This window comes from Apus apus, chromosome 1, assembly GCF_020740795.1.
Source record: "Apus apus isolate bApuApu2 chromosome 1, bApuApu2.pri.cur, whole genome shotgun sequence".
NCBI classification, from domain to species: Eukaryota; Metazoa; Chordata; class Aves; order Apodiformes; family Apodidae; genus Apus; species Apus apus.
The window spans coordinates 152,630,122-152,651,685 of NC_067282.1; the positions used below are offsets into that span (position 1 = coordinate 152,630,122).

The 21,564-nt window shown below is 47.2% G+C and overlaps 1 protein-coding gene across 5 annotated transcripts; it reads right to left on the bottom strand.

The window, feature by feature from the left end:
- Nucleotides 1-98: 98 nt before the first annotated feature.
- On the bottom strand, nt 99-21,234 carry CBX7 (chromobox 7). 5 transcript variants are annotated; one of them, XR_007888423.1, is made up of 7 exons: nt 21,022-21,234; nt 19,575-19,618; nt 15,116-15,181; nt 14,524-14,590; nt 13,578-13,917; nt 2,236-2,386; nt 99-233 (listed from the first exon to the last, which is right to left on the bottom strand). XR_007888423.1 is itself a non-coding variant. In XM_051608519.1 (6 exons), the coding sequence occupies exons 1-6, from the start codon at nt 21,088-21,090 to the stop codon at nt 2,370-2,372; spliced, it is 603 nt and encodes a 200-aa protein (XP_051464479.1). In that variant the 5' UTR covers nt 21,091-21,234; the 3' UTR covers nt 99-2,369. The 5 variants fall into 5 exon arrangements, 4 of the variants coding, with proteins under 4 accessions (XP_051464479.1, XP_051464478.1, XP_051464477.1 ...); XM_051608519.1 differs by having other exon boundaries at nt 99-2,386; XM_051608518.1 differs by lacking the exons at nt 99-233; nt 2,236-2,386 and adding an exon at nt 4,425-10,935.
- Between the last annotated feature and the right edge of the window lie 330 nt (nt 21,235-21,564).

Below are 21,564 nucleotides of genomic sequence, written 5' to 3' on the forward strand. Positions count from 1 at the left end.
GCCGCTCCTGCTGCAGGCGCAGATGCGCCGTCCCCCCCCCGCAGGGCAGCAGGGAGCCTTGAAGCACCTCCCGAGGCAAAGCCCAACGCTAAAGGCGCTTCGGGATTTTAATTTTTTATTTTTTTTTTTTTTTGGGTCTTGATTTCCGTTAGACCGGCGCTTGTGTATGCCCCCATTTTTTTGAGCCGGTGCAAGGTACTGCAGGGTAAGTGGGCCAAGCGTGCTACATAAACCTTAAAAAAACAATAGAAAAAAATGTTAAGTCACTTAGAGGAATTCCCTGCCCAGCGTGTTACTGCAAAATCCTATTTAATTTGCAGCGCGCTTTACATTCCCTCACAGGTGCTGAAAGGACAGAAGAAACCTCAGCCCTGGTCAGAAATAATTCTCTGTGATTCAAAATGGAAGCTGGCGGCCCTGCAGCTGCCTTCACGTGGAGCTCACCGTCCTCCCCTACCTGGGGGTGCCACCTGGCACGCAGCAGCACAGCACGTGCTCCTGCCTCAGCTCTGTTTTTATGGTGAGGAGTGGCCCCTTTCAGGATGATGCCCTCTGGAAGAAGGAGCTGTGACACGGGCTGTAGGCAACAGTGAACTCGTTTTTGCTGCTTTCTCAAGCCACCACAACCTCACTAGCTACCTGCTTCTCAGCCAGCCTGGCAGGGAGTGCTCACAGCCCCTGTGGCCCTTTCTCCATTTGCATTCACCTTTCCTTTCCACCTCTGGCTCGGAAGTTCCATCCAGAAGGAGGATATTCTGGAAATGGCTACGTTTATCAGCACCAGCAGGGGTGGATTTCCCAAAACCAAGGCGGGAGAGCTAGCCATTTCATCACCGCCTGTGATTCAGGCGAGATCTGTCATAGCATTTTGCTCTTTTTCACCGTAGCAGCTGAAATGTTGCAGCCACCACAAGCTCTCTGACCAGAGAAACAGTGACTCAAGAGAGGACACATTCCCCTCTGCCTTGTCCTCAGTTGAAGGCAGGAGGACAGAGAGAATGCTGACAGAGAAGAGACAGCAAAAGACAGTCACATGGACCCTGCTTCAAGCGATGCGAACAATTCAGAGAACAAGGTGTTTCTGTGGTCAGGGACTGAACCCAGTGTACTTCACCACTGACAATTCTGCATTATTTAGGTCATATTACTTGCTTTGATGAAAGGCTGTAAGAAGCCCTTTCTCAGGTATTTAGCATCACAGGCCAACTGAAAGCAGAACCCCAGACAGATCACTCCAGATTCTCACCTAGAATGGGACAAGTCCTTCTGGACTGCCTTGTATCCCTAGACATTACTTTTTAAAATCTCAATTCTTTATACACTTGAAGGTGACTTCAAAAGAACAAGTGGATCACACCCATTGTATTTTGCTTTTCACTTTTTAAACTGCTTTCAACTTTGCACATTAAATGTTCATTAACACCATCCACATTTAAATTGACGTATTTATTACTGTTCACTTTGTTTAAACAACTGCTTTTACACTTGTGCCTGAGTGTCAAATAACTGAACTTCCAACCATTGTTCTCATCCACCTCAGAAATCAGCTCTCTGCTGATGCAAATGCACAGGCAGCAACTATGACTGTCTTGTCCCCCGACGTGCAGGTCACGAGCAGCACGTCTTACCTCAGGGCAGGAGCACAAGGCACCCCCCATTCATGGACCAGAAGGGACAGCAGTATTTCAGAGAGCTCCATGTGCTTTTTCCAGTTATTTTCTCCTCTGACCTGTCAGCAGGACCTTCCTCCCAGCCACAGCAACTACTCAAATCACTGCAAGCAGCCACTGTACAGGTATTGCCCGACCCCAGGCTCTTTCATCCAACTTTTACTCTCACAAAGCAAAATAGCAGCAGAATATCCAGCTGTTCAGAGCATTGTTGGGTACTTCCTTTGTTTCATTCACATTTCCAGTTAAACACTTTTAAAAAAACAACAAACCACAACCTGAAAAGACGGCTTTCCCAGATCAGCTATTGTTCACTACAGGCACTGATATAATTTTTTTGGCACCTCGTTGCCCTCCAGACCGTGGTGCTGTACGCTACAGTGTAGCACTTCTTGCTAAGGCGGAGAAGGCAGCACAAGGAAGCAGCAAGCTTTGGGGGAGCAACCAGACCTTTCCCACCAGAAACACTGGCAAGCGGTGCATGAGCATAGGGGGAGAGCAGAGCAGGAGCTGCAAGAACATTTTTATTTATTTTGTAAATGGCTCTTGATAATGGGAAACTCACCTGCTCGAAGCCCTTGGCTGCCTCCAGGCTCATTTTTTTGCAGACCCGTGACCTGGCAGGAGCAGCAGCACTTACCCTCGCCAGAACAGCTCCAAGGGTTGACTCTGTTGCTGTTTGCTCCAGGGAGGTTGCTGTCAGGAGTGGCAGATTTCTGTAAAGAAAGGGTCATTCCCTCTCCAACCGGGAGTTGGTGCTGCTGCACTCACCCCAGCCCCTCAAGCAAAAGCTACACTGGTTTTCAACCAAACCCTCGGCTCTGTGATCATCCATGTAAAAATGTGGTGAGATTTCCCAGCTGCAATGTTGAAAGACACAAGAGCAAAGACAGACCCCTCAGAGCTGGCTACCTACCTCCTCATGCAGCAGTTATGGGTGGCTCTCAGTGGCCCACGCAGTGGTTGTAACAACCACCCCTCCAGCCAGCTAACTCTTTGATGTAGTGGAGAGAGGAGAAGGCCTGTGGGGTTCATGCAGTGCCTACAACACCGGAGTACTACAATATCCCTGGGGCCTGGCTACAAGTTTCCAAAGCCACCCAGGCTGCCCGTTGATCAGGGTGATTACATGAGTCCCTCAGGTTTCTTGCACCCTGGCTTCAAAGACAGTTGCTTGGCGAGCAAAAGTGAAGGACTAAGAGCAGAGAAGACCAGTGGTGCTGAACAGAGAAGGGGTGACCGTTCCTCACAGCACTCACCATCCTAAGCGCCACACACGCTGTATTTCACTCCATGCTTTTCAGAGAACACCAAGCTGCACAGCCCATGGAGTTTCCCTTTTCAGGTGCTGCCTGCCACAGCGGGGCCCAGGGGTGGGGCCCAGGGGCACGTCCAAGGGTGCAGCTGAGTGCCCTTGTCCTCAGGCAGCATCCTATTGGATGTGCAAGGGGAGCTGGCTGCACTGCACGGATCAGAGGGGCAGCGTAGCAACAGATTATAAAAAAAAAAAAAAAAGTACTATCCAGATTAACCTTTAATCCTACCAACACATGCATGTGAAAGGACAAGCCGTTATGAGTTTCTAGTGCCAGCCAGCCTCTGCAGCATTGGCAGGGGTAGGAAGAAACAATCCCTGGAGTAGGCTTTCCTCTAGCTCTGCACTGCAGTTCCTTACAACTTCACCTGACTCGCTGGCTGCTGCCAGAACATAAGTGGCTGGCTGGAATCCTGCTCTGATGCCCGTACTCAAATCCAGCCTCCCCGGCTCAGGGCAAGCAGGCTGACTGTGCTTTGGCAACACAGGCAAAACCAAACCATGCTGCCTTGAGCCATGAACGACTTGGGAAACGCATCCCCACCCCCTCCGCTTTTGCTGCGTGTGCTTTTGTGATTGACGTCATAGCTGTGTTTGGATGCAGGGCTCTCCGCCACGTTACATCTGCAGAAGACAGCCAGCCCCATTTGCTGCCTGAGGAACGTCAATTAGCAGCTAGACCCCCTCCACAGAGGATGGAAAGGCCCAGGCACTGAGGGAGCAAGTCAGAAACCAAAGTGGACTAAATGACACTGTGGAATTCTCTCCATGAATTATCAGCAGTCCCAGGATTTGGGCTCCTCAGCTAGGCCCCGCATTACCTGCAGCGAATCAGGGGCCAGACCCCACCCAGGAGCTGCTGTGCTCCTGGGGAGCTCCGTGAAAGCCCTGCAGGCCAACCCACTGGAGGCTTTGGCTTGCAGGAGAGCAGCTTCCCACTGGCAACTGCATTTGGCAGCCCAGGCCTCACCTCAGATTTTTTCCTGTCCCACAAGAGACACGGGATATTGGGCACATCAACAGCCTCCTGGTGCCAGCAGTGCTGTCCTGGCACCGTGGAACTGACCTAAAGAAGGACTTCCTAAACCCAGAGCAGTAGTCACCCTGCCATCGGCATTCTCCTCTTCAAAATCTAATCCATCAAAGACCAACCATCCCAGGTCACCTCTGTTTAGCCCTAACTTACACACTGGGTTAAAAATTAATAACAACCTAACCTCCTCAAATTAAAGTAATGAGTAATGTCAGAAGCAGCCTTCTGCAGGCTCCATTCTTCATCGATCCTTCCTTACTGATCTTTCTCACGCACGCACACACATTTTCCATTCTTTTTCCAACCACACTGCATGTTTATACCAACAGAAGTGGCTGGTGGAAAATAACTCAATTGTAGAATTAAAGCAAGGGGAAGTAAATGACCACACGAGCAGACCATGAGGTAAATGTCAGTTCTCATATTTAATATTTTAATAATTTTGTTTGCAACATTTACCACATAAATCATCTAAATAAATAGATGCTATACAGTCTCTTATCCGTATCAGTACAAAAATAAAACCACACTTTGTGTCAAATTGTACTTGAACCTGCCCTCCCTTTGCTATTACAATCTCCTTTTACAGCACACACTCTCTCAGAAAAGGCATTATACTCCAATTGGTTTGTTTGGAATTGGTTTACTCCATAGTTCTCCCCCCCTCCCCAAATACATTCAGTTAGTCTGTACAAAAGCTAGAAGCTCATTCTGTGCAAAAGAAAGCTTTCTGTGCAAAAACTGGGATACTCTAGCGTGCTGACAGGAACAACAGCAACAACTGAAGGGACAAGAACAAAAATATTTGGGGGCCCTCCCCTCTAACTGACCCCATCCCTCATCTTCTCCCCTCCCCCAGCAGAAAGGAAGCAGACCAAATCAGATGAGTCAGTGTGCAAAGGAGTCCAAAGGATGTGAATGTGTTGAGGGAAAAGGTTGTTGCTAAAAACCCAGCAACAGAATTGGGGTTCCCCCAGCTCTAGAGCTTGCTAGTTGAGGAAAAATTACTCTCTCAACTTAGTCCGCTCAAAAGGTTCTTGAAACTTCATCTAAATTATTTTAGTTCTTTTGTTGCTGTTCTGTTGGAGATGAGGTGAGAAAATGGCCTCTGGAAAAATCCAGCAGCTACTAAAGGCAGCCTCTGGTTCACCCTCCCTCTCCCAATCCTACAGAAGGAAGTTATCTCCCCATTCCTCAACTAAGCTAATAAGGTGCAATTTCTCAGACAGGAAACTATAAGGATTTGGAAGAATTGGTCGTAGTTCCAGACTAGGACCACTCAAACTGAAACAACTTCATTTTTCGCTTTCATCAGACAAAGGAAGTGGGGAGGGAGGAAGCCAACCCGCTCCCTGAAGGTGAGCCAGGGACCCTGCAGGTCTCCTCTCCTCCCTTAGGGAGCCCTCCTTTACTTGGCACGGTGGAACAGACTCCCCCTGCAGCCATAGGAGGGAGGCAAAGGGCTGGGTGGCAGCTCTGAAAAAAAGATAAAGAGCAGCCAGAGGCCTGAAACAGATACATCTTTTGCTTTTTAGATGCCACTTTTAGACAGATAAGGAGTGCTTAGTACTCCTAGTGCTTTGCATTTCCAAAGTGCTTCAAAACATACTTCAGATTTAAAAGCAAGAAAAAAAACAACAAAAAACCTGCTTAACATTTTGACAGGTTTGCAAAAAGCTTCTTTGTGCTGACACTACATTTTCTGGTTAAAAAAAATAATAATAAAAAAGGCTTTCCACCTCCTCTTCCTCCAAAATCCCCCTCCCAGTCAAAACTCTGCTACCCCAGGAAGAAGATAAGCTGTGACAAAGGTTCTGAACAGTCTCATGAGCTCTCTCTTTCCACATCCGACTGGCACTCTCAGACATCATCCACACTAGTCTCAGACAAGAACCCCCAGCTTCTTTGCAGAGCAGCCCACAGCAGATGGAAACAATCTCAGTAGCAAAGCTTCTACCCTATCCCAACTCGGTAGCAAACCGTCTCCCCCTGTCACCCATTATGTGTTCCCACTGAACTCTGCTCCTCTCTACAATTCCCAGTTACTAGGGATCATCTCCCACACGGTCCCTGCTAAGCCACTGTACTTTCAGAAATTAAGGGTGCAAGGGAAAGAGAGCTGGAAGAGAAAAAGGAGCCATCATTCCAGGACATGCTTTTTACAGGAAAGGATTCAAAGGGTCTGAATTAATTTTTAAGTTGATTTGCTTCTCCCTCCTTCCAATCATACTGGGGCTGTTTTGTAGGGCCTTCCCATCTTAACCAGCTGCTTGGGTGGAATCCTGGCAGTTTGACACCCGCAGGCTTCACATTTTCTCTGTGAGGACAGTAGGTTCAGCAGGCAGCGTACAACATGATCTCCTGATCATAAGCTATTGTCTCATAACAAGTTTTCCATGCCCTTGGGGACAACTGTTTTGAAGACAAGCACAGCAAAAGAGACACATTCCCTTTACCTGGGCATGCTAATGCCGCACATTCCCAGGTAGAAGTTACCCTAACCAAACTGTTAACATACATATATCCTGCTTTCCAAATGGTATAAGACACATGAACGCAGCACTGACCATCTCCTCTCCTCAGGGCCCGCTCAGAACTCTGAGTGGCATCCACTCACTGATGGAAGAGATCAGTTTCACTACCAGTTATTTGCATGTCTAACATGCTTTGTATTTCAACTACTAGCTCACCCAAAGGCCTGTCCTCAACCACTGAGCACAAGCAACTCCGAGGCAATTTCTTTCTTCCCTTCCCTGATAAGCAGCTGCTCTGCTATTTTCATAGAAAGACCCACTACCCTCTTCTTCCTAGCCTGCAGGTAAGCAAGGGAGGAACAGAAGATGGACAGACACCAATTTAGCTTTAGAAAAGGAAGTTTTTGCACTTTCCTGACTTTTGAAAGCACAAACTTAAAGCCTGAGAGGAGAGGAAGGGGTGGAGAGGTGGTGGTAGATTTAGCTTTGCTGAAATACATAGTTGTGGTGGCTGACAGCCCTCGCTGCTGTCTTCCGCACCCCAGCCTCTGTTGTGGCTAGCACCAAGGGTCTTGCTTCAGCTACCCTGCCTGTTTTTTGACCTGTGCAAGGCCTCCCTTCTCTATTCCAGTGAAGCCATCAAACAGCACTAGCTGGCGTACAGCAGGAAACAGTTCTGGGGCCAAGGGCCCCCTGTGAGGTGAACAAACAATTTTATACATTCAGTCACAAACCACCAGAAGAACAATTCTGGACAGTTTCACAATACTAACAACAAAAAAAAGCCATTCACTTCTCAGGAAGCTTCTTTCTGTCTGAGGCTCCAACATAAGCAAGGGTCAATACACTTCAGATTTGGGCTTATTTTGGCAAATGGAACTGCTTTTGGGTGTTCTCACAATAATATCCTGGCTTTGCTTGAAAAAGAAAAAAAAAACCACAACCCACCTTGGTCTGACTTCACAAGCAGAAAGGCCCCCAGGCAAATGCAAGACAATAAAGAGCATGCAGGAGCTACAAGGCTATTTAATGCCACTATTTACGTGTTAAAACTTGCTGTTCCAAGGCATCACTTATATATCAAAGCAATAACATCTAGTTTATAACGATCCAGGAACAGAGGCAGTCCTTTCCATTTATTTTTTTTAAACACAGTGTTAACAATGAAGGTTTTCCAGTCTCGTGAAGTCCCTCAATTATGTCATATATACAGTGAGTTCACTGTGAGAAGATCTAGGAAATAAAAAGTTCTAGGAAATAAAAAGTTCTGTCCCCTAAATGCGGCTGATAAATTCTCACATGGAAACAGTTAAAAGAATGACTATTAGAACAGTTCTTCTTCGAGAAGTTTGTTTCTTGTGTATCATTCAGTAATTTCCACTGGTTGAAGTCTGGTTTTCTTATTTACAGCAATGGAGCCAAACAAGGTATGGGAGAGTTAGCCCACTTCTATTCTCAGCTTGTGCTTCAAATAGAATTATTACACTCAGCTTCAGCTGGATGCTATTCTGGCTCTTCTAATCAAACAGAATGCTTAACAAAGCACTGAGCACAGCATCTGATTTTCATGTTAGCCCAAGAGGTCCCAAATCAATTTTCAGATTTTGGATCAAACTGGTAGATGGGCAGTATTGGGGAGAAGAGACAAGTAAACCCAGACACCCTCTCTTGCCATCGCAAGTAAAATCCCCATTCATCTCTACACCTGCAAAAGTCAAATAAAGCTAATTTTAAAGTCCCTGAAGACCAGCTCTACCAAGGAAGTTTACAACAATATGTCACTAGCAATATGGAACACAGCCACATTTTAAAAAGACCAAGAGAAAAATCTTCTCAAAAAATCTTTAAGATAAGCAGGAATTCATGAATGTCAAACAAAAAGTCCACCCCAACACAGTGACTAGCTGTGTTTCCTACCAAACTCCTCCTCACACTCACAAAGCAAACCCACGCACAGGCAACCTGCTGCGTCTTAACCTGAGAAGGGTTAACTCCTCATTGACCTGTACACAAAGCAGCATGATAGCCAGGTACTTTGTTCAACATTTCGTGTAGCAAGATCATTAGTCACCAGCAGAACACAAGCTAGTCTGAACCAGAAGATGATTAAGATATGAAGCTGTGGGTGGATCCTCTCTGAAAGACCACCACAAGTCTTTGGAAACTCGACTGCACAAGAAAGAAACTAATGAACAAAGAAATGCCAAAACAAAGTATTGAGAAGACTCAGCTGGTGAGTGGACAGAAAAGCAGAGGATGGAAATCCAGTTTATTAGGATAAGCTCTTGTGCAGGATTGGTATTGCTTCCGATATCAGCCAAAGCCAGGAACCTTAGTAAATAAAAAGCTTTTTTGGTCTATTTGTACACTGAGATTAAGACAGGATAAAGGCAGCAGCGGTAGCTGCATTAGAATAAAGAAGCCAGGTCCTGTAAATGCCATGAAGATTTAGCAGGATGAGCTGGAGTTCAAGACTTTTTTAAAAGTAAGCATTTTAAAATATATGCTTCTGCAATCACAACTACCCGACCTACTACAACCCTGAAGAATGAACTCAGCCATACGGTGTGTCTACTGGTCACAACAAGCAAGAGATGCAGGTATTCAGCATATTTGGCAGGTGTCAGGAAGAGGGGGTGTGTGGGTGTGTAGGGGGGTGGCAATGACAACACTGTCTGACCCCACATCCTGCAGAAGAGGGTGATCCTGTTTAGACAGTGCAGCTCCAGATTCAGAAGCCTTGTTCTGCACACCTACATTCAGCAAACATCCTGAGCCTGTATGCTTCCCTCATCAATTTGGCCTTGCTAGCTATGGCAAGCTTCTTTCCCACTCACTCTTCCTCCCACCACATAATTCCTCCTTTCCCTAGCTTTCACTTATCACCCCCTGATTTCTCCATAATAAAACTCTCATGTCACTTCTTTGAGACAAAAACAGTTAGCCCAGAAATTCAAGACCTTCCCAGTGGTCCTGAAACTGCTGTGACACAGTGGAAGACAGGCCTGCTCAAACAGTGTTGAGATGGAAGGGAAATCCTAAGTCTACACTGAGCTGCCATATCCTATCTGAGGTAAAACCTGCTTTTAAGAAAAACTAAAGGGGCAGTTCAAGCACTTCATAAAAAGTAAATGTCTGGGGAACCAGAAGTCCCAGAGGTCCCAAATTCTGCAGGCCAACAGCCAAGCCCTTCAAAGGAAAACATTGAGGATTTCCACAGCTGTCTTTACGGCAGAGCTCAGAAGGCTAGTAGCTTCATTTAGAATAAACATGTCAGATAAGAGATGCTTCAAGTGGGTGGGGGGAGAAAACAAAGGATTTAAGGACAGTAATCATGACAATAGCCAATGTTACCCTGCAGCACTCTGTCCTGCAGTTCCCACCTTAGACTCTTAACTTACTTTTCTTGCTTTCCATAGGAAAAGGTCTATATTTAAATTTTTAAGTTATTTAAATAAAATTTGCTTTTAGAAAAAATGGAAGAGAACATGCTTGTGCAAGAACAGATGCTATGCTAAACTACCAACTCAAAATACAGCAATTCTTTAAAAACCTCAAAGTGTCACAGGCAGTCCAGCACAAGGCATTTTTAAGTGCAAGATCAGGCAAGGTCTATTGAAATGGAGACCGCTTTCCTTGGCAAAGATTTTGAAGCCTTCCAAGGGGAAGTTCCCATCAGTAAAGTAGTACAGGATCACAGAAATTGTGAGGAGACTGGAGTCAAGGAAGAATATTATTCAGGCAGTACAATCCAAGAATCCTCATTGCTAAGAATTAAGATTTTTTTTTTCCCCTTCCTCAAAAAAAAAATAAAATGCCTTCCCCACATGTCATTTACATTTGATCTCTCAATGGGATCCAAGAACAGAATTTGCTGCTAATCAAGGTCCATTTCTAGCTGTTCTGTCCAATTCCTGTGTCCTGGGCCTGTGCCAGTATCTTGGATATCTTTGCAGTGCTAGGCAATGTTTCAGTTGTCCTATTAGCTCCTCCTCCCAGGGGAGAGGAGTCAGTTTTCAACCAACTTATTACCAGAGATTCAGGGCAGCATTTGTTATTAATACTGAATTTGGCAAAGGGTAAGAACACTCCACTTTCCATAAAGCATTCCTCACACAGCAGAGATGAGCCTGGAAGCCCATTTAGCATATACAGAATGGTATGTCTGACCGCGCCGGGATTCTGAGCTTTTAATGAGGGCAAATTGAATTTATGTTGCCAATCTAGATTTTAGAGATGCATTTCAGTCTTTCTGCATGATCAACAATCAAAGGGAGAAACCTCTGTTGACTGTATGGACCTGTGCTGCAAAGACTGACTTACCACAGACAGGGAAACAGGGATCTGAAGTCCTGACAGCAGGCCACAGGGAAAACAGCACTGGAGAGAAAGTCTTAATCTCCTGGAGTTATCTAGACAGGTAGGATCCATCGCCTCTCACTGCTGCAGGAAGAGAGGGAGGAGGAAGGTGGGACGAGCAATGCACAGAGAAGTATCTTTATCTAAGGGATATCAATTGCAGAACGAGGCGGCAGGCTAGAGATCCAGCTCTCTTTCCACCTCCACATGCCCTCTCCCCACAAATGCAGCTGCTGCCACTTAACAGGATAAAAGGAGAATTGTTCAGCTTGCTGCTTTCACATCTAGGAGGGGAGTCTTTGCCAGGGAAAGGCTGTCAGTTTTTCAGATGGACAAAGCAATGACACAAGCCCCCCCCCCCCCCCCCCCCCCACTGCCCTTTTTTGCGTATCTGAAAGGGGAAAAAGGAAAATAAAAAAAAAGGTCTCTGTAAACATTTTAAGAGGAGACAGTTTGGATTATTTTTTTTAAGGGATAAAATAACCCTTCTCTAGCCCCACCCTAAAAGCACTCGTTTTGGGGAGCACTGAAAATGGAGATTCAGAACTGTGCACTCCGGTCTCGAAAGAAGCCCTCAGCCACTTGTGCTTCTCTGAAAGTGACGGTAATGGAGTTTGCCGTGATGTCTGTCACCGTCACCTCGCTGGGGGACACAGTGGGAATCCAAGGGAGACTGCCATCCACATCTGCTGCAGGAGAGGCAGATAAGAGCACATTAGTGAGAGAGAGGGAAGGTGAGGGAGAAGGAAGGAGGAAGAAGAAAGGGAAGGGAATGATGGAAAAAGGGCCTCCTTCTTGACAAACGGTGGGTGAAATCAGTCTGTACTGAGTTGGCACACGCAAGGCAAGAAAGAGCATGGGCAAGCCCTCCCCTCAGAGGACTAAGGGAAAATGGAGGGTTGCTGCAGGATATAATGGGAAAAGGAAGGAGAAGCAAAGCCGTCCAGACACACACCAGCATCAGAGCAGCCTACACAGAGGTCAAAAGACCCTATAAACCCACCCAGTCCATCCAACCATCCACAATTCCCCGAGACCTGTCACCCCATCTCAGCCTCTAATTAGACTGTGTCAGCCAAACACACACACCCGGGTGTGAGCTCAGCCCTACCCTGCTGAAAAGTCAAAAATCACAAACTCTTAAACACACTCTTCAGAGAGATCCAAAATGGAGGGTCTTCCTTGTACTGAACCTGCAAGGCAGCCCAGGTGCAATTCTCTCAAAATTCCATCAATACTGCTACAAGGAGAGGCTGTTCTCTCTTTCTCATAACCTTTCTTTGCTCCCTGATCGTTCCATACAAGAAGCCCAAGCATCCCTGCGCTTTCTCACTATAAGGAAAATTATCAGTCCCTCTGCAACCCAAAGCCCCACATCCTCCCAACCCCCAAGGAAAGCCACAAAAATACAAAGAGGGAGGAAGGAAAACATATCCTCTCCCTGTTGCTATACCTGAACCATATACCTTGTTGCCCCAACCTCAGCAAGGAACAAGGGCCCTGTAAGTGTGTATTTCCTCGCCTCTATCTCAAATACCTGGGGTGCCTACTTCCACCTCAGAAAGAGTGCAATCGCCCCTAGCACTAACTGGAATTCCACACAGGCTGTGTGTCAAGGGAAGAAAAAAAAAAAAAAATCAAAAGAGTTTCACACTTCTGTAATACCTTTCACTCTTCCGATCACCAAGTGCCTTAGAGCCCAGTGATTCTAGAGGGAACAGCACATTCTCCAATTGCCAGGATGCAACTCTGGATTCTTCTGTGCTACCCCCATTGCTGCCTCCCTGGATTTTGAGCACTGTTGGAGTCCCTCTCAGAAAGGAAGGGATAGTGTTGATTCCCAGAACACAGCCCTCTCCCCAAAATACTGCCTAATCCAGCCTGACTAACGGCTACTCCTAGCAAAGAGTAACAGGATTCCCTTAGCTACTACAAGCAGTACAAGCCCCATTTTCCCACTCCTCAGGAAAGCTACGCCTTCAGAAGCTCTAATAATGCACGGATAGAGTTTCCCTGGTAACTCAGAGGAACACACACATCCCACAGCCCTCCTGCACAAGATGCTGGCATCCCTCCCCAAAATGCCGAATGTGCTTGAAAATCTCCCATGCCTACACTCATGCTGTGTGCTCAGTGGGATCAGGCAGGAGTTACCATCCCCACTTTATCCTCTCCCATCCCCCTCTCAAATAGCTCTATAGCAAGAGACCTTAGAGGGAACATGGGGTGTGGGGAGGAAAAGGAGGCAGAAGAAGAAACCCTGGGTTACTAGAGGCATTCCTGTATGCTCCTCAGAGAAGCACTATGAGAGGAGCGCTGGTGTCCAAGCTTGTCCACTTTAGCAGAGCAGCAGGCTGAACACAATGTGGGTATGTGGACAGAGGCAGAGTTCATCACTGTCACACCTGCATGTCACCTCTGCTGGGAGGAAACCAGAAGAGGGGAGTAACTTGCAGTATCTTCTTCCGTATGTTTTCTAACTGGGAGAGGTGTCACTGACATAAGACTATAGAGAGGCAACAGCACCAAAAAAGAAGATTAAGATGTGCTCTTCATCCAAACAAGAAAGAAACTTGCAGACAAAAGGGCCACAGTGTGAGCCAGCAGGAACTGCTCTGAGGACCTGACCTAAACCAAAATCCCAGGATGAGGCAAGCAAGGAGGCAGCATGCAGAACAACCTTTGCATGCCCCAGAATTTCACAGCCAAAGAATGTTTGGCCTTACCTTCTTTGCTGGTGTGCTGCATGGCCTCCCAGTCCTCAGAGCTCTGCCTAGCCTCCAGGCCCACTGCATCATTCAGGAAGAACTCACGCCTGCAGTTTCGGCTCTCCAGGCCTGCCATGCGGGGGAACTTCTTCCTTGAAAGTCGCAGGTACTTCTGGTTTTTGCGTTGCTTCCGAAGAGAGAATGGCAGGACTGCTCCCCCAGTCTTCTCTGAGAACTCTGCCTGCCCTGGCTTGGCTGCTGGCAGGGTACTGTCTCCTCCTCCAAGCCTCCGTGCAAGAGAGAAACAGAGCTTCTCCTTTCCCTTGTGGGCACTCCTCAAGTCCATGCCATACAGCCTCTGCCAAGACATGAACACAGCAAAGGTCAGAGCAGAAGTCTGATAATACAGCCAGAGCTCCAACCTGGGAGACAGGAAACATATTCTTTGTTCAGTCTCTGAACAGCTAGATGAGCTAGAATAAGTTGTGCTGCTTCTACAAAACTGTTTCTCTCACCTCTTCAGCTGCCACCTAAGCTCTTCCTAATATGTGCTTCCTAGCATTGACTGCTTTGCATGGCAACAGTAAAAACATGCTGGAACTCCCCTTCCAACCTCTAAGTAACATGATGGAAAGTCCAAGCACAATGCAAAACTAAAAGATCACACAAAGGAGGTAACCCGCAACCACTCAACCCAAAGTTTATAAAATCCTAATTCAGAAAGCACGAACTGTTCTTGGTTTATTTCTCCTGGTTTCTTTTGCTTTTTTAAAGACAAATTACCTGGCTCTTCAGGTAACAGGTTAAAACTATCTGCCTACCCACTGATTTCATACTGTTGTGTTAGCTTGTTACCTCTGATTTTGTCCAAGCAACAGCAAAAGGACATTTTGCACCTTCCTGTGAGCAGAGAAGCAGCACAGCTGCTAACAAATTAGAAATACACAGAGGAGCAAGAGGCTACCTGCAGTAGGAGGCGCTTTGGTTTGGGGCCTCTTTTCCTGTACCCCGATGCACGGTCTCTCTCTTCCCTGAGAAAGAGGAACACAAATCAGACCAAATACTAAACACCACAGCACAAAGCCTAGTCAGGACTTCTACCTTTTGTAACACAGCTCCCTCATTTCCTTCATTAAAACTCAATGGTGACCAGTGTGAGCTTGGAAAACATCCCAGAATTGCTTCTTGTAGGAGTGAAAGACTTGCAATAAGGGATTTTCTCTGACTCAGCTGAGCAAGGATGCATTAGAGGAACTTATCCCCTCGCATCACTCCACTCCAGCCCTAGACCCGATTAAAACCTGAAACTGATTGCTCTTTGGCCGAATGCTGCTTGTTCTTGGCCTCATTTCCTGAACAGTGCCAATCAGAATTGGTTTAACCCTCTCTTGTCCACCTCAGCCAACAGCAGGGTACAGAGACCAAGCAGGATTCATTGCTGTGCATCTCATCTTTGGCTGAAGCAGGGACAACAGAGGCACTTTATGCACACTACAAAATAAAAGACTTTATTTCCTTTTCCTGTGTTCTGGGAGAGAAAGTACAGGCATCCTTACTTTTCTTCATAAGCCACGACCAGGCGAGGGTCCAAGATATGATCCTCTGGCTCCCATGTGCTGTATCTGAAGAAAAACGTAAGGAATATAAAGTAAACAATACTTTAATGAAACATTCTCTGCAGGCCTGCAACCAGTGTGCTGCAGCCCTGGATACTGTCTTCACAAGGGTCAGCAGGGCCTGCCACAACATTGTGAGAGCTCTGAGGAATCCCAGCCATTCCTTTCCCAACTTCCTGCAGACACCACCTCCCCTTCCCAAAACAGGCAGGGCCAAGCATCAAGCTGCTCTTTGCAGGAGAACAGAGAAGGCTTTCCTCCCCAGGGCCCCCTCCATGCTATTTGCAAAGCCTGTGCAGACACTTGCAAATCGATTTAAAGTCAAAAACAGGTCTCATCTGCAGCATTCCCTCAAATTCAACCAAACCCTATGGAACAGTGAGACGTGATCTGATCCAGCTTTCTGAAAATTAGGTCTCTAATGTAAGAGTGCTCAAAGAGTAAGTATGCTTTCTCACCTGCATTATTAATTACCTCTAATCATTTGAGCTGAAAGTATTAATTTAAGAAGAGTTTAATTTTTCTCCACTGATGCCATTCAACTAAACATGTTTCGACCTGGGCCCTGAGGCACGTTGATGGCAACTTTCCAAGTACTCCTCCTCGTGTTTAACTCCCCCTGCAGGTTATTTCTGTCTGGCAGAGGTCATCAGTATTTCTGTACTAGTGCAGGAGGAACCCATCTGCATTGTGGTCCGGGTTACCGAAATTACTCAAAATAAGCTTGAAGCTCTGAAAGTGGCCTGTGAGTAGTGTCACTTGGTGCCCCATCTCCCTCCTCAGTTGCCAGACAGCTGTGAGAGGAGTCAGACACTCAGGAAAGGACTGAACAGCAGGCACTGCCAAAAACTGCTCCCAAGGGGCACACTTAATACCAGGGAGAACCAGCCAAAAATCCCCCTTGTGGAAGGTTAGAGGATCTCAAGATGGTCTTCATGACATGTTTGTTACTAAGGAGTCATGTTTGCCCAGAAGAGGTGGGTAGCATATCTCTTCCATACAAATTCAAAGGCAAGAAAGCAGGTCTGAAACCCCAAATGGCTCAGAACAACAATTTTCCTAGAATGTGAGGTCAGGGGCCTGGAGGCAGGGCCCCTCTAAGCCCCTGGGGAGGAGGGCCAGAGAGGACCCACATGCAGGTGGCAAGGGTGCATTTGTATCAGTGTCTTTAACCAGGGGGAAAGCATTTTAGGATGTTTAGATTTCTGGATGAAGCACGGACTGCACATGAGGGCATGTGATACATGCATATATGAACACAGGGGAGGTGGTTTGGGAATGCTTTTCCCTTTCATCTCTCTATTAGATAGAAGAAAGGTACTGAAATGTAGGAGCATTCCTGGAGGATGGGTCTTTTCTACAATTCTTTTATAGAGAGAGAAACAAAAATAAGAAATTCAGAAAGCCCAAGGTGCACTGTGCATCAGAGTTACGGACAGATGTCTTCATAACCAGCTGATCCCTCCCTCCTTTGCTCAAGCCTCCTGCAGCAACCTGACTGAGCTGTCAAAGCCAAGATACTATTTGAAAGAGGAAGGTTTCCTCCCACCTGCAGGGATCCTGGCACTTATTCCACAAATTTAAGAAAAATAGTAACACAAGGGGGGAAAAGACATTGGATTGCTCTTCATGGACAGGAGAAGAAAGGCAATTTGCTTTAAAAAAAACCCCAAACAGCTGGTGGGTGTTGCCTTTTTCTCTGCAGCTCAGTTTCTGGCTTCGCTGCAGTGGCAAAACACTGCATATAAAAAAAACCATGGTTCAGTTTGCCACGCGCGCGCGCACACAGAGCTATATATACGGATACACACAGCCCAAGCTGCAGCAGAACTGCAGAGAGCAGGCACTCTGGAAAACATAGATCATATGATCTTCCTTCCCCCTCCTTCTACTCCTCCTCTTCCCCCTCCCCTCTTAACTCCAACATAAGTTGTAAACAAGCTTGTAGCTAGAATCAGATTGTAACTCCTCCATTCCCTGACTCCAGCAGTACAATCCAGAAATTTGAGCTGTTGGGGATAAAGAAGAGTTTTTTTAATTAAAAAAAAAAGAAAAAAAAAGAAAGGAAGAGAGAGAGGGAGAGAGAGAAGTATGAATTATGTGAGAAACTAGCAAACTACTGACCTGTCCCTACTCCCTTCCATGAAGCCTCCAATGGGAATGGTAACAGGTTAAGAGATACAGAGAGCAATGTGACAAGGCTGGGGAGAGGAAAGAAGAGAAATACGATGTGGGCTGAAGAAACAGAGTATGTCGGAAGCAAACAGATGGAGGTGCTGCATGCCTCCATCATGTGTATGTTTAGAACATACACATACAGGCATCTGTATGTTTAGAAACAAGGAAGAAAGACTGGTAGCAGGATGAAAGTGACTTCGATGCTCAAAGCATCTTGGTTTTAAGCAATTCAATCCACTGAATTAATAGTTAAAATGGAGGAGGAAAAAAAAAAAAATCAGGGCTCTTCGTATTTGGAGTTTTGGAGGAGAATGAAGGTGTTTGGATATGTCACAGCATCAGAAGGAACTCTGACAACCCCTTGCTTTCTGCACTGAATACTCCTCTTTTAATTCTCAAAAGAGGGTTTCTGGCTCCTCCAGAGTTCCAAGGTGCAGGGCAAGAAAAGGCAGTATTAAGAATAAGGGTTGCTCTGCCCAAGGAAACATTACACCATATCCCAGCCCACCTTCTTAGCAAGTAACTTTACAAGAAAAGGGCCTCAATATATTTGCTGAGAGGAGAATGGGACAAACATCAGTATTCTGGCCAAAAGGGGATGGTGCTTCACAAACTACAAACACATTTCCCAACCTCTGTCAGTGATTAAATTAGGCTTCGCTACTTAGGAAGCTGAAGCAATCCAGGAACACTGTATGGCAACTGGTAGTCAACAAGTGCACAAGTGGCATTTTGACAGCAGAACTTAGATTGAAGAAAAAGTTCACCCTCTCCTACCACCACCACCAGAGAGGGGACGCTGCTTATATTCACCCCCAACCTATAAGCAAGATGATTAGGCACAAAGATTAGGCATACAGGAACACGTTTCAACTTCCTGGACACCAGGTTCAATCTGTCAGGACCATCATAGCACGCTGTTTTCCAACTGCAAGCATAGAATCATGGAGTTGTTTTGGTTGGAAAAGACCTGTAAGATCATTTAGTCCAACCATTAACCCAACTCTACTGAGTCCAGAGCTAAACCATGTCCCTGAGCACCACATATATACCGTTTTTAAATACTTTCAGGGATGGTGCCTCCACCACCTCCCGGGGCAGCCTGTTCCAGTGCGTGACAACTCTTTTGGTGAAGAAATTTTTCCTAATATCCAATCTAAACTTCCCCTGGCACAACTTGAGGCCATTTCCTCTTGTTTTATTACTTGTTACTTGGGAGAAGAGACCAACACCCACCTCATTACAACCTCCTCCCACGTAGCTGTACAGAGCAAGGTCTCCCCTGGGTGTCTTTTCTTTTCCCCAGGCTAAGCAACCCCAGGTCCCTAAGCCCCCTTTGCTTAGCAGCACGCAGTGCCACTGCACATGTAATGTAGTTGTACCCATGCACAATGTGTATGTACACACAGAGAGCTACAAACAGGAAAGCAAAGACAGGTCCCCATATGGGTTTGTCGACTAGCTAGACTGCTAGCTAAGATAGTAATATTCTCCAGTTGCCTAATCCTTTTAATCTCAAAGCATTTACAGACTGTTTAGGCACAGAGCAATCACTCTTCAGAGGCAGCTGCATTTTAATAACAGAAATATCTTTAAACAGCGCACGGCAACGCTGCAATTTTTTTTTTCCTTCTTGCAACATATCAACCAAAGCAAAAGCACTTAAAATAGCAGGTTTCAGACAAGGAAATGGGCATGGAGGTAATTGTCAGGGGACAAAGATCACCTGCATTTGACTAACAACCAATAAATCTGAAGCATTGCCTCTTTCTGCTTGTGAATTGCTGAGGGGAAGCAGTAGGACAACACGACAGTGCAATCAACTTGCTTTCTTCTTCAAAAGACTGTGTATAGCCCTAAAAATAAAGTGGGGTCCTCTTGGTGCTGACTCAGAAAAGCAGGTGCCATTTCAAGTTCAGAAGAATCAGGGTTCTCTCTTGAACTCATAATGAATTTTAAAACATATCTAGAAAGCATCTCAATGGAATATTTCAGTGGTGGCAAAACCCAGTCAGAATAGATTGGCACATGGTTTGTATCACTCAGATGCCAGTCCGGAAATAGACTTGGTTTTGGTTTGTGGCTCTTCGTTTTTATCATTGGAGGGATGAGACACAAAAGGTTACCCATTAAGAATGAGATGTTCAGTTGGAGAGATACAGTACAAGCTATTACTGAGTATTAGAGAAAAAAAGAAAAAGACAAGTAAAACACAACTTACTTTGGGGGCCATCCTTTCCACTTCACCAGGTATTCTACTTTACCCTAAGGGCAGAAAAAGGAAGATGAAAACAGGTGAACTCTGCAACCAGAAATGGGCTACAGTAAGAGATGCAACCAGTCAACAAGACTGAACTCCACACTGAACAACTAATTACCCATGACTTTACTCTCAAAGCAAAGCCACTTCCTCATTCAACTACACTTGCTACACCTTTTTCTCCAGAAAATGGGCATGCAGGGGGATTTAAGTGTTCTTCAGCTACCATCAGCTTGGGATCATACCTTGGCAGAAGCCTAGCAGGCAGAACTCCAAAAGCCAACTAGAGAGCAAGACTGCAACCACTCCTGCATTTACAGGCAATCCTACAAGAAGTCAGCATGCATAAACATGAGAGGGAGATGTATGCCAGGAGCAAGTGTCAGAGGAATTTTTTCAAGCAGAGAGAAGAAATACAATATTTCAGAACCTATGAAGCATCTCTTTGGCATGTTCCCTTCCAGTTGCTACATGCTTTACTCAAACACTGTTCCATCCATCACAGTCACTCAACCTTTCAACCCAAGCAAAGAGCAGCTCACAGTTGAAATTCAGTTATCCTTTTGTTTGTTCACTCTAAGTACAAGATGTAAAAAACAAAACAAAACAAACAACAACAAAGTGTAGTGAGTGGAAAACATGTTCAAGGGCTCCTGAGGAATGTGCACAACTACTAAAATCTGGACTATTTTTATACCGAGGGGCTTGTTAAGCACTACCCGAAGTATTACCACCCCTTCAAGTACCACTATTGCAGCTGCAGACATCTTTACAAGACAGCACGGTGAGCAGTGTGCTCAGGTACATGAGCCAGAGGCCTAGTTTCATTTTCCTCAAGGGGGGCTCCCCATCAACTTCCCAGTGTTTGAAAACACTGCCCAATAAGGAACTTTTCCACCGGAGGATCTCTACGTGCTGTGTGCTTATGGGTTAATCCCCCTACCACCCTGTGGGGACGGAGAGCATTTTCACAGATGGGGAAACTGAGTCACAAACCTGGCTGCCAAATCCTTCCAAACCCTCTCTCTAGATTTGGGATGTCCAGTTTGCTGTCATCGACACTGAGTTTGAAGAAGCTGCAACCCCTGCCCCTCCAGCAATTACACACACACACACACACACACACGTACACCCAACCCCCACCCCCGGGGCCCCCACCCCACTTCGCCAGCAACTCCCGCCAACAGGCGCGTCCCTGGCCCGCAGGCCCCGGGCAGGTGCCGGCGCCCGTTACTCCGCGGAGCCGGGGGCAGAAGGCAGGACGACCAGGCGCTTGTGCCAGAGAGACAGACAGACAGACAGACAGAGGGAGGCGGTGGGACTGGGGGGGGGGGTTTGGGGAGGGGGTGTCCGGGTGCTCCCTCCCCCCCTGCCCAGACGGGGCCCGCCCCGCCCCGCCGCAGCCCACCTTCCGCACGCGCTTCTTGCGGATGCTCTCCACCGCGAACACCTGCTCCCCGATGGCAGACAGCTCCATGCAGCGGCCGGGACGGCGGCGGCCCCGCCACGGGGAGAGCCGGCTGTGGCGAGGCGGCGGGTGCCTCCCGCGGCGGCGGAAGGGCGGGAGGGAGGCCCGGCGGCCGTTACCCGCTGGCGGCCGTTACCGCCGCTCCCCCCTCACACGCCCCCTCGCGCGCGGCCGCGCCCCCTCCCCCCCCCCCCTCCCCCCCCCCCCCCCCCTCCCCCGCCTCGCTTCGCTTTAGAACCTGCGCAACGTTTTCCTCGGCGCGCGCGCGAGGCGGCGGGGAGGGGGAGGCGCCGCCGCTTGGGCGGGAACCGCCTGCGGGGCCGCTCCCGCCTCAGCCCCCGCTCCCGGCACCGCTCCCGCCTCAGTCCCCGCTCCCGGCACCCAGCCCTCCCCTTCCTCCCCCTGCGCTCTGCCGGGGCCAGGGTTCCCTGCTGCCGCCCCGCTTTCCTGCAGGGGGAAAGGGCCGCCACGGCGAGGGGCAGC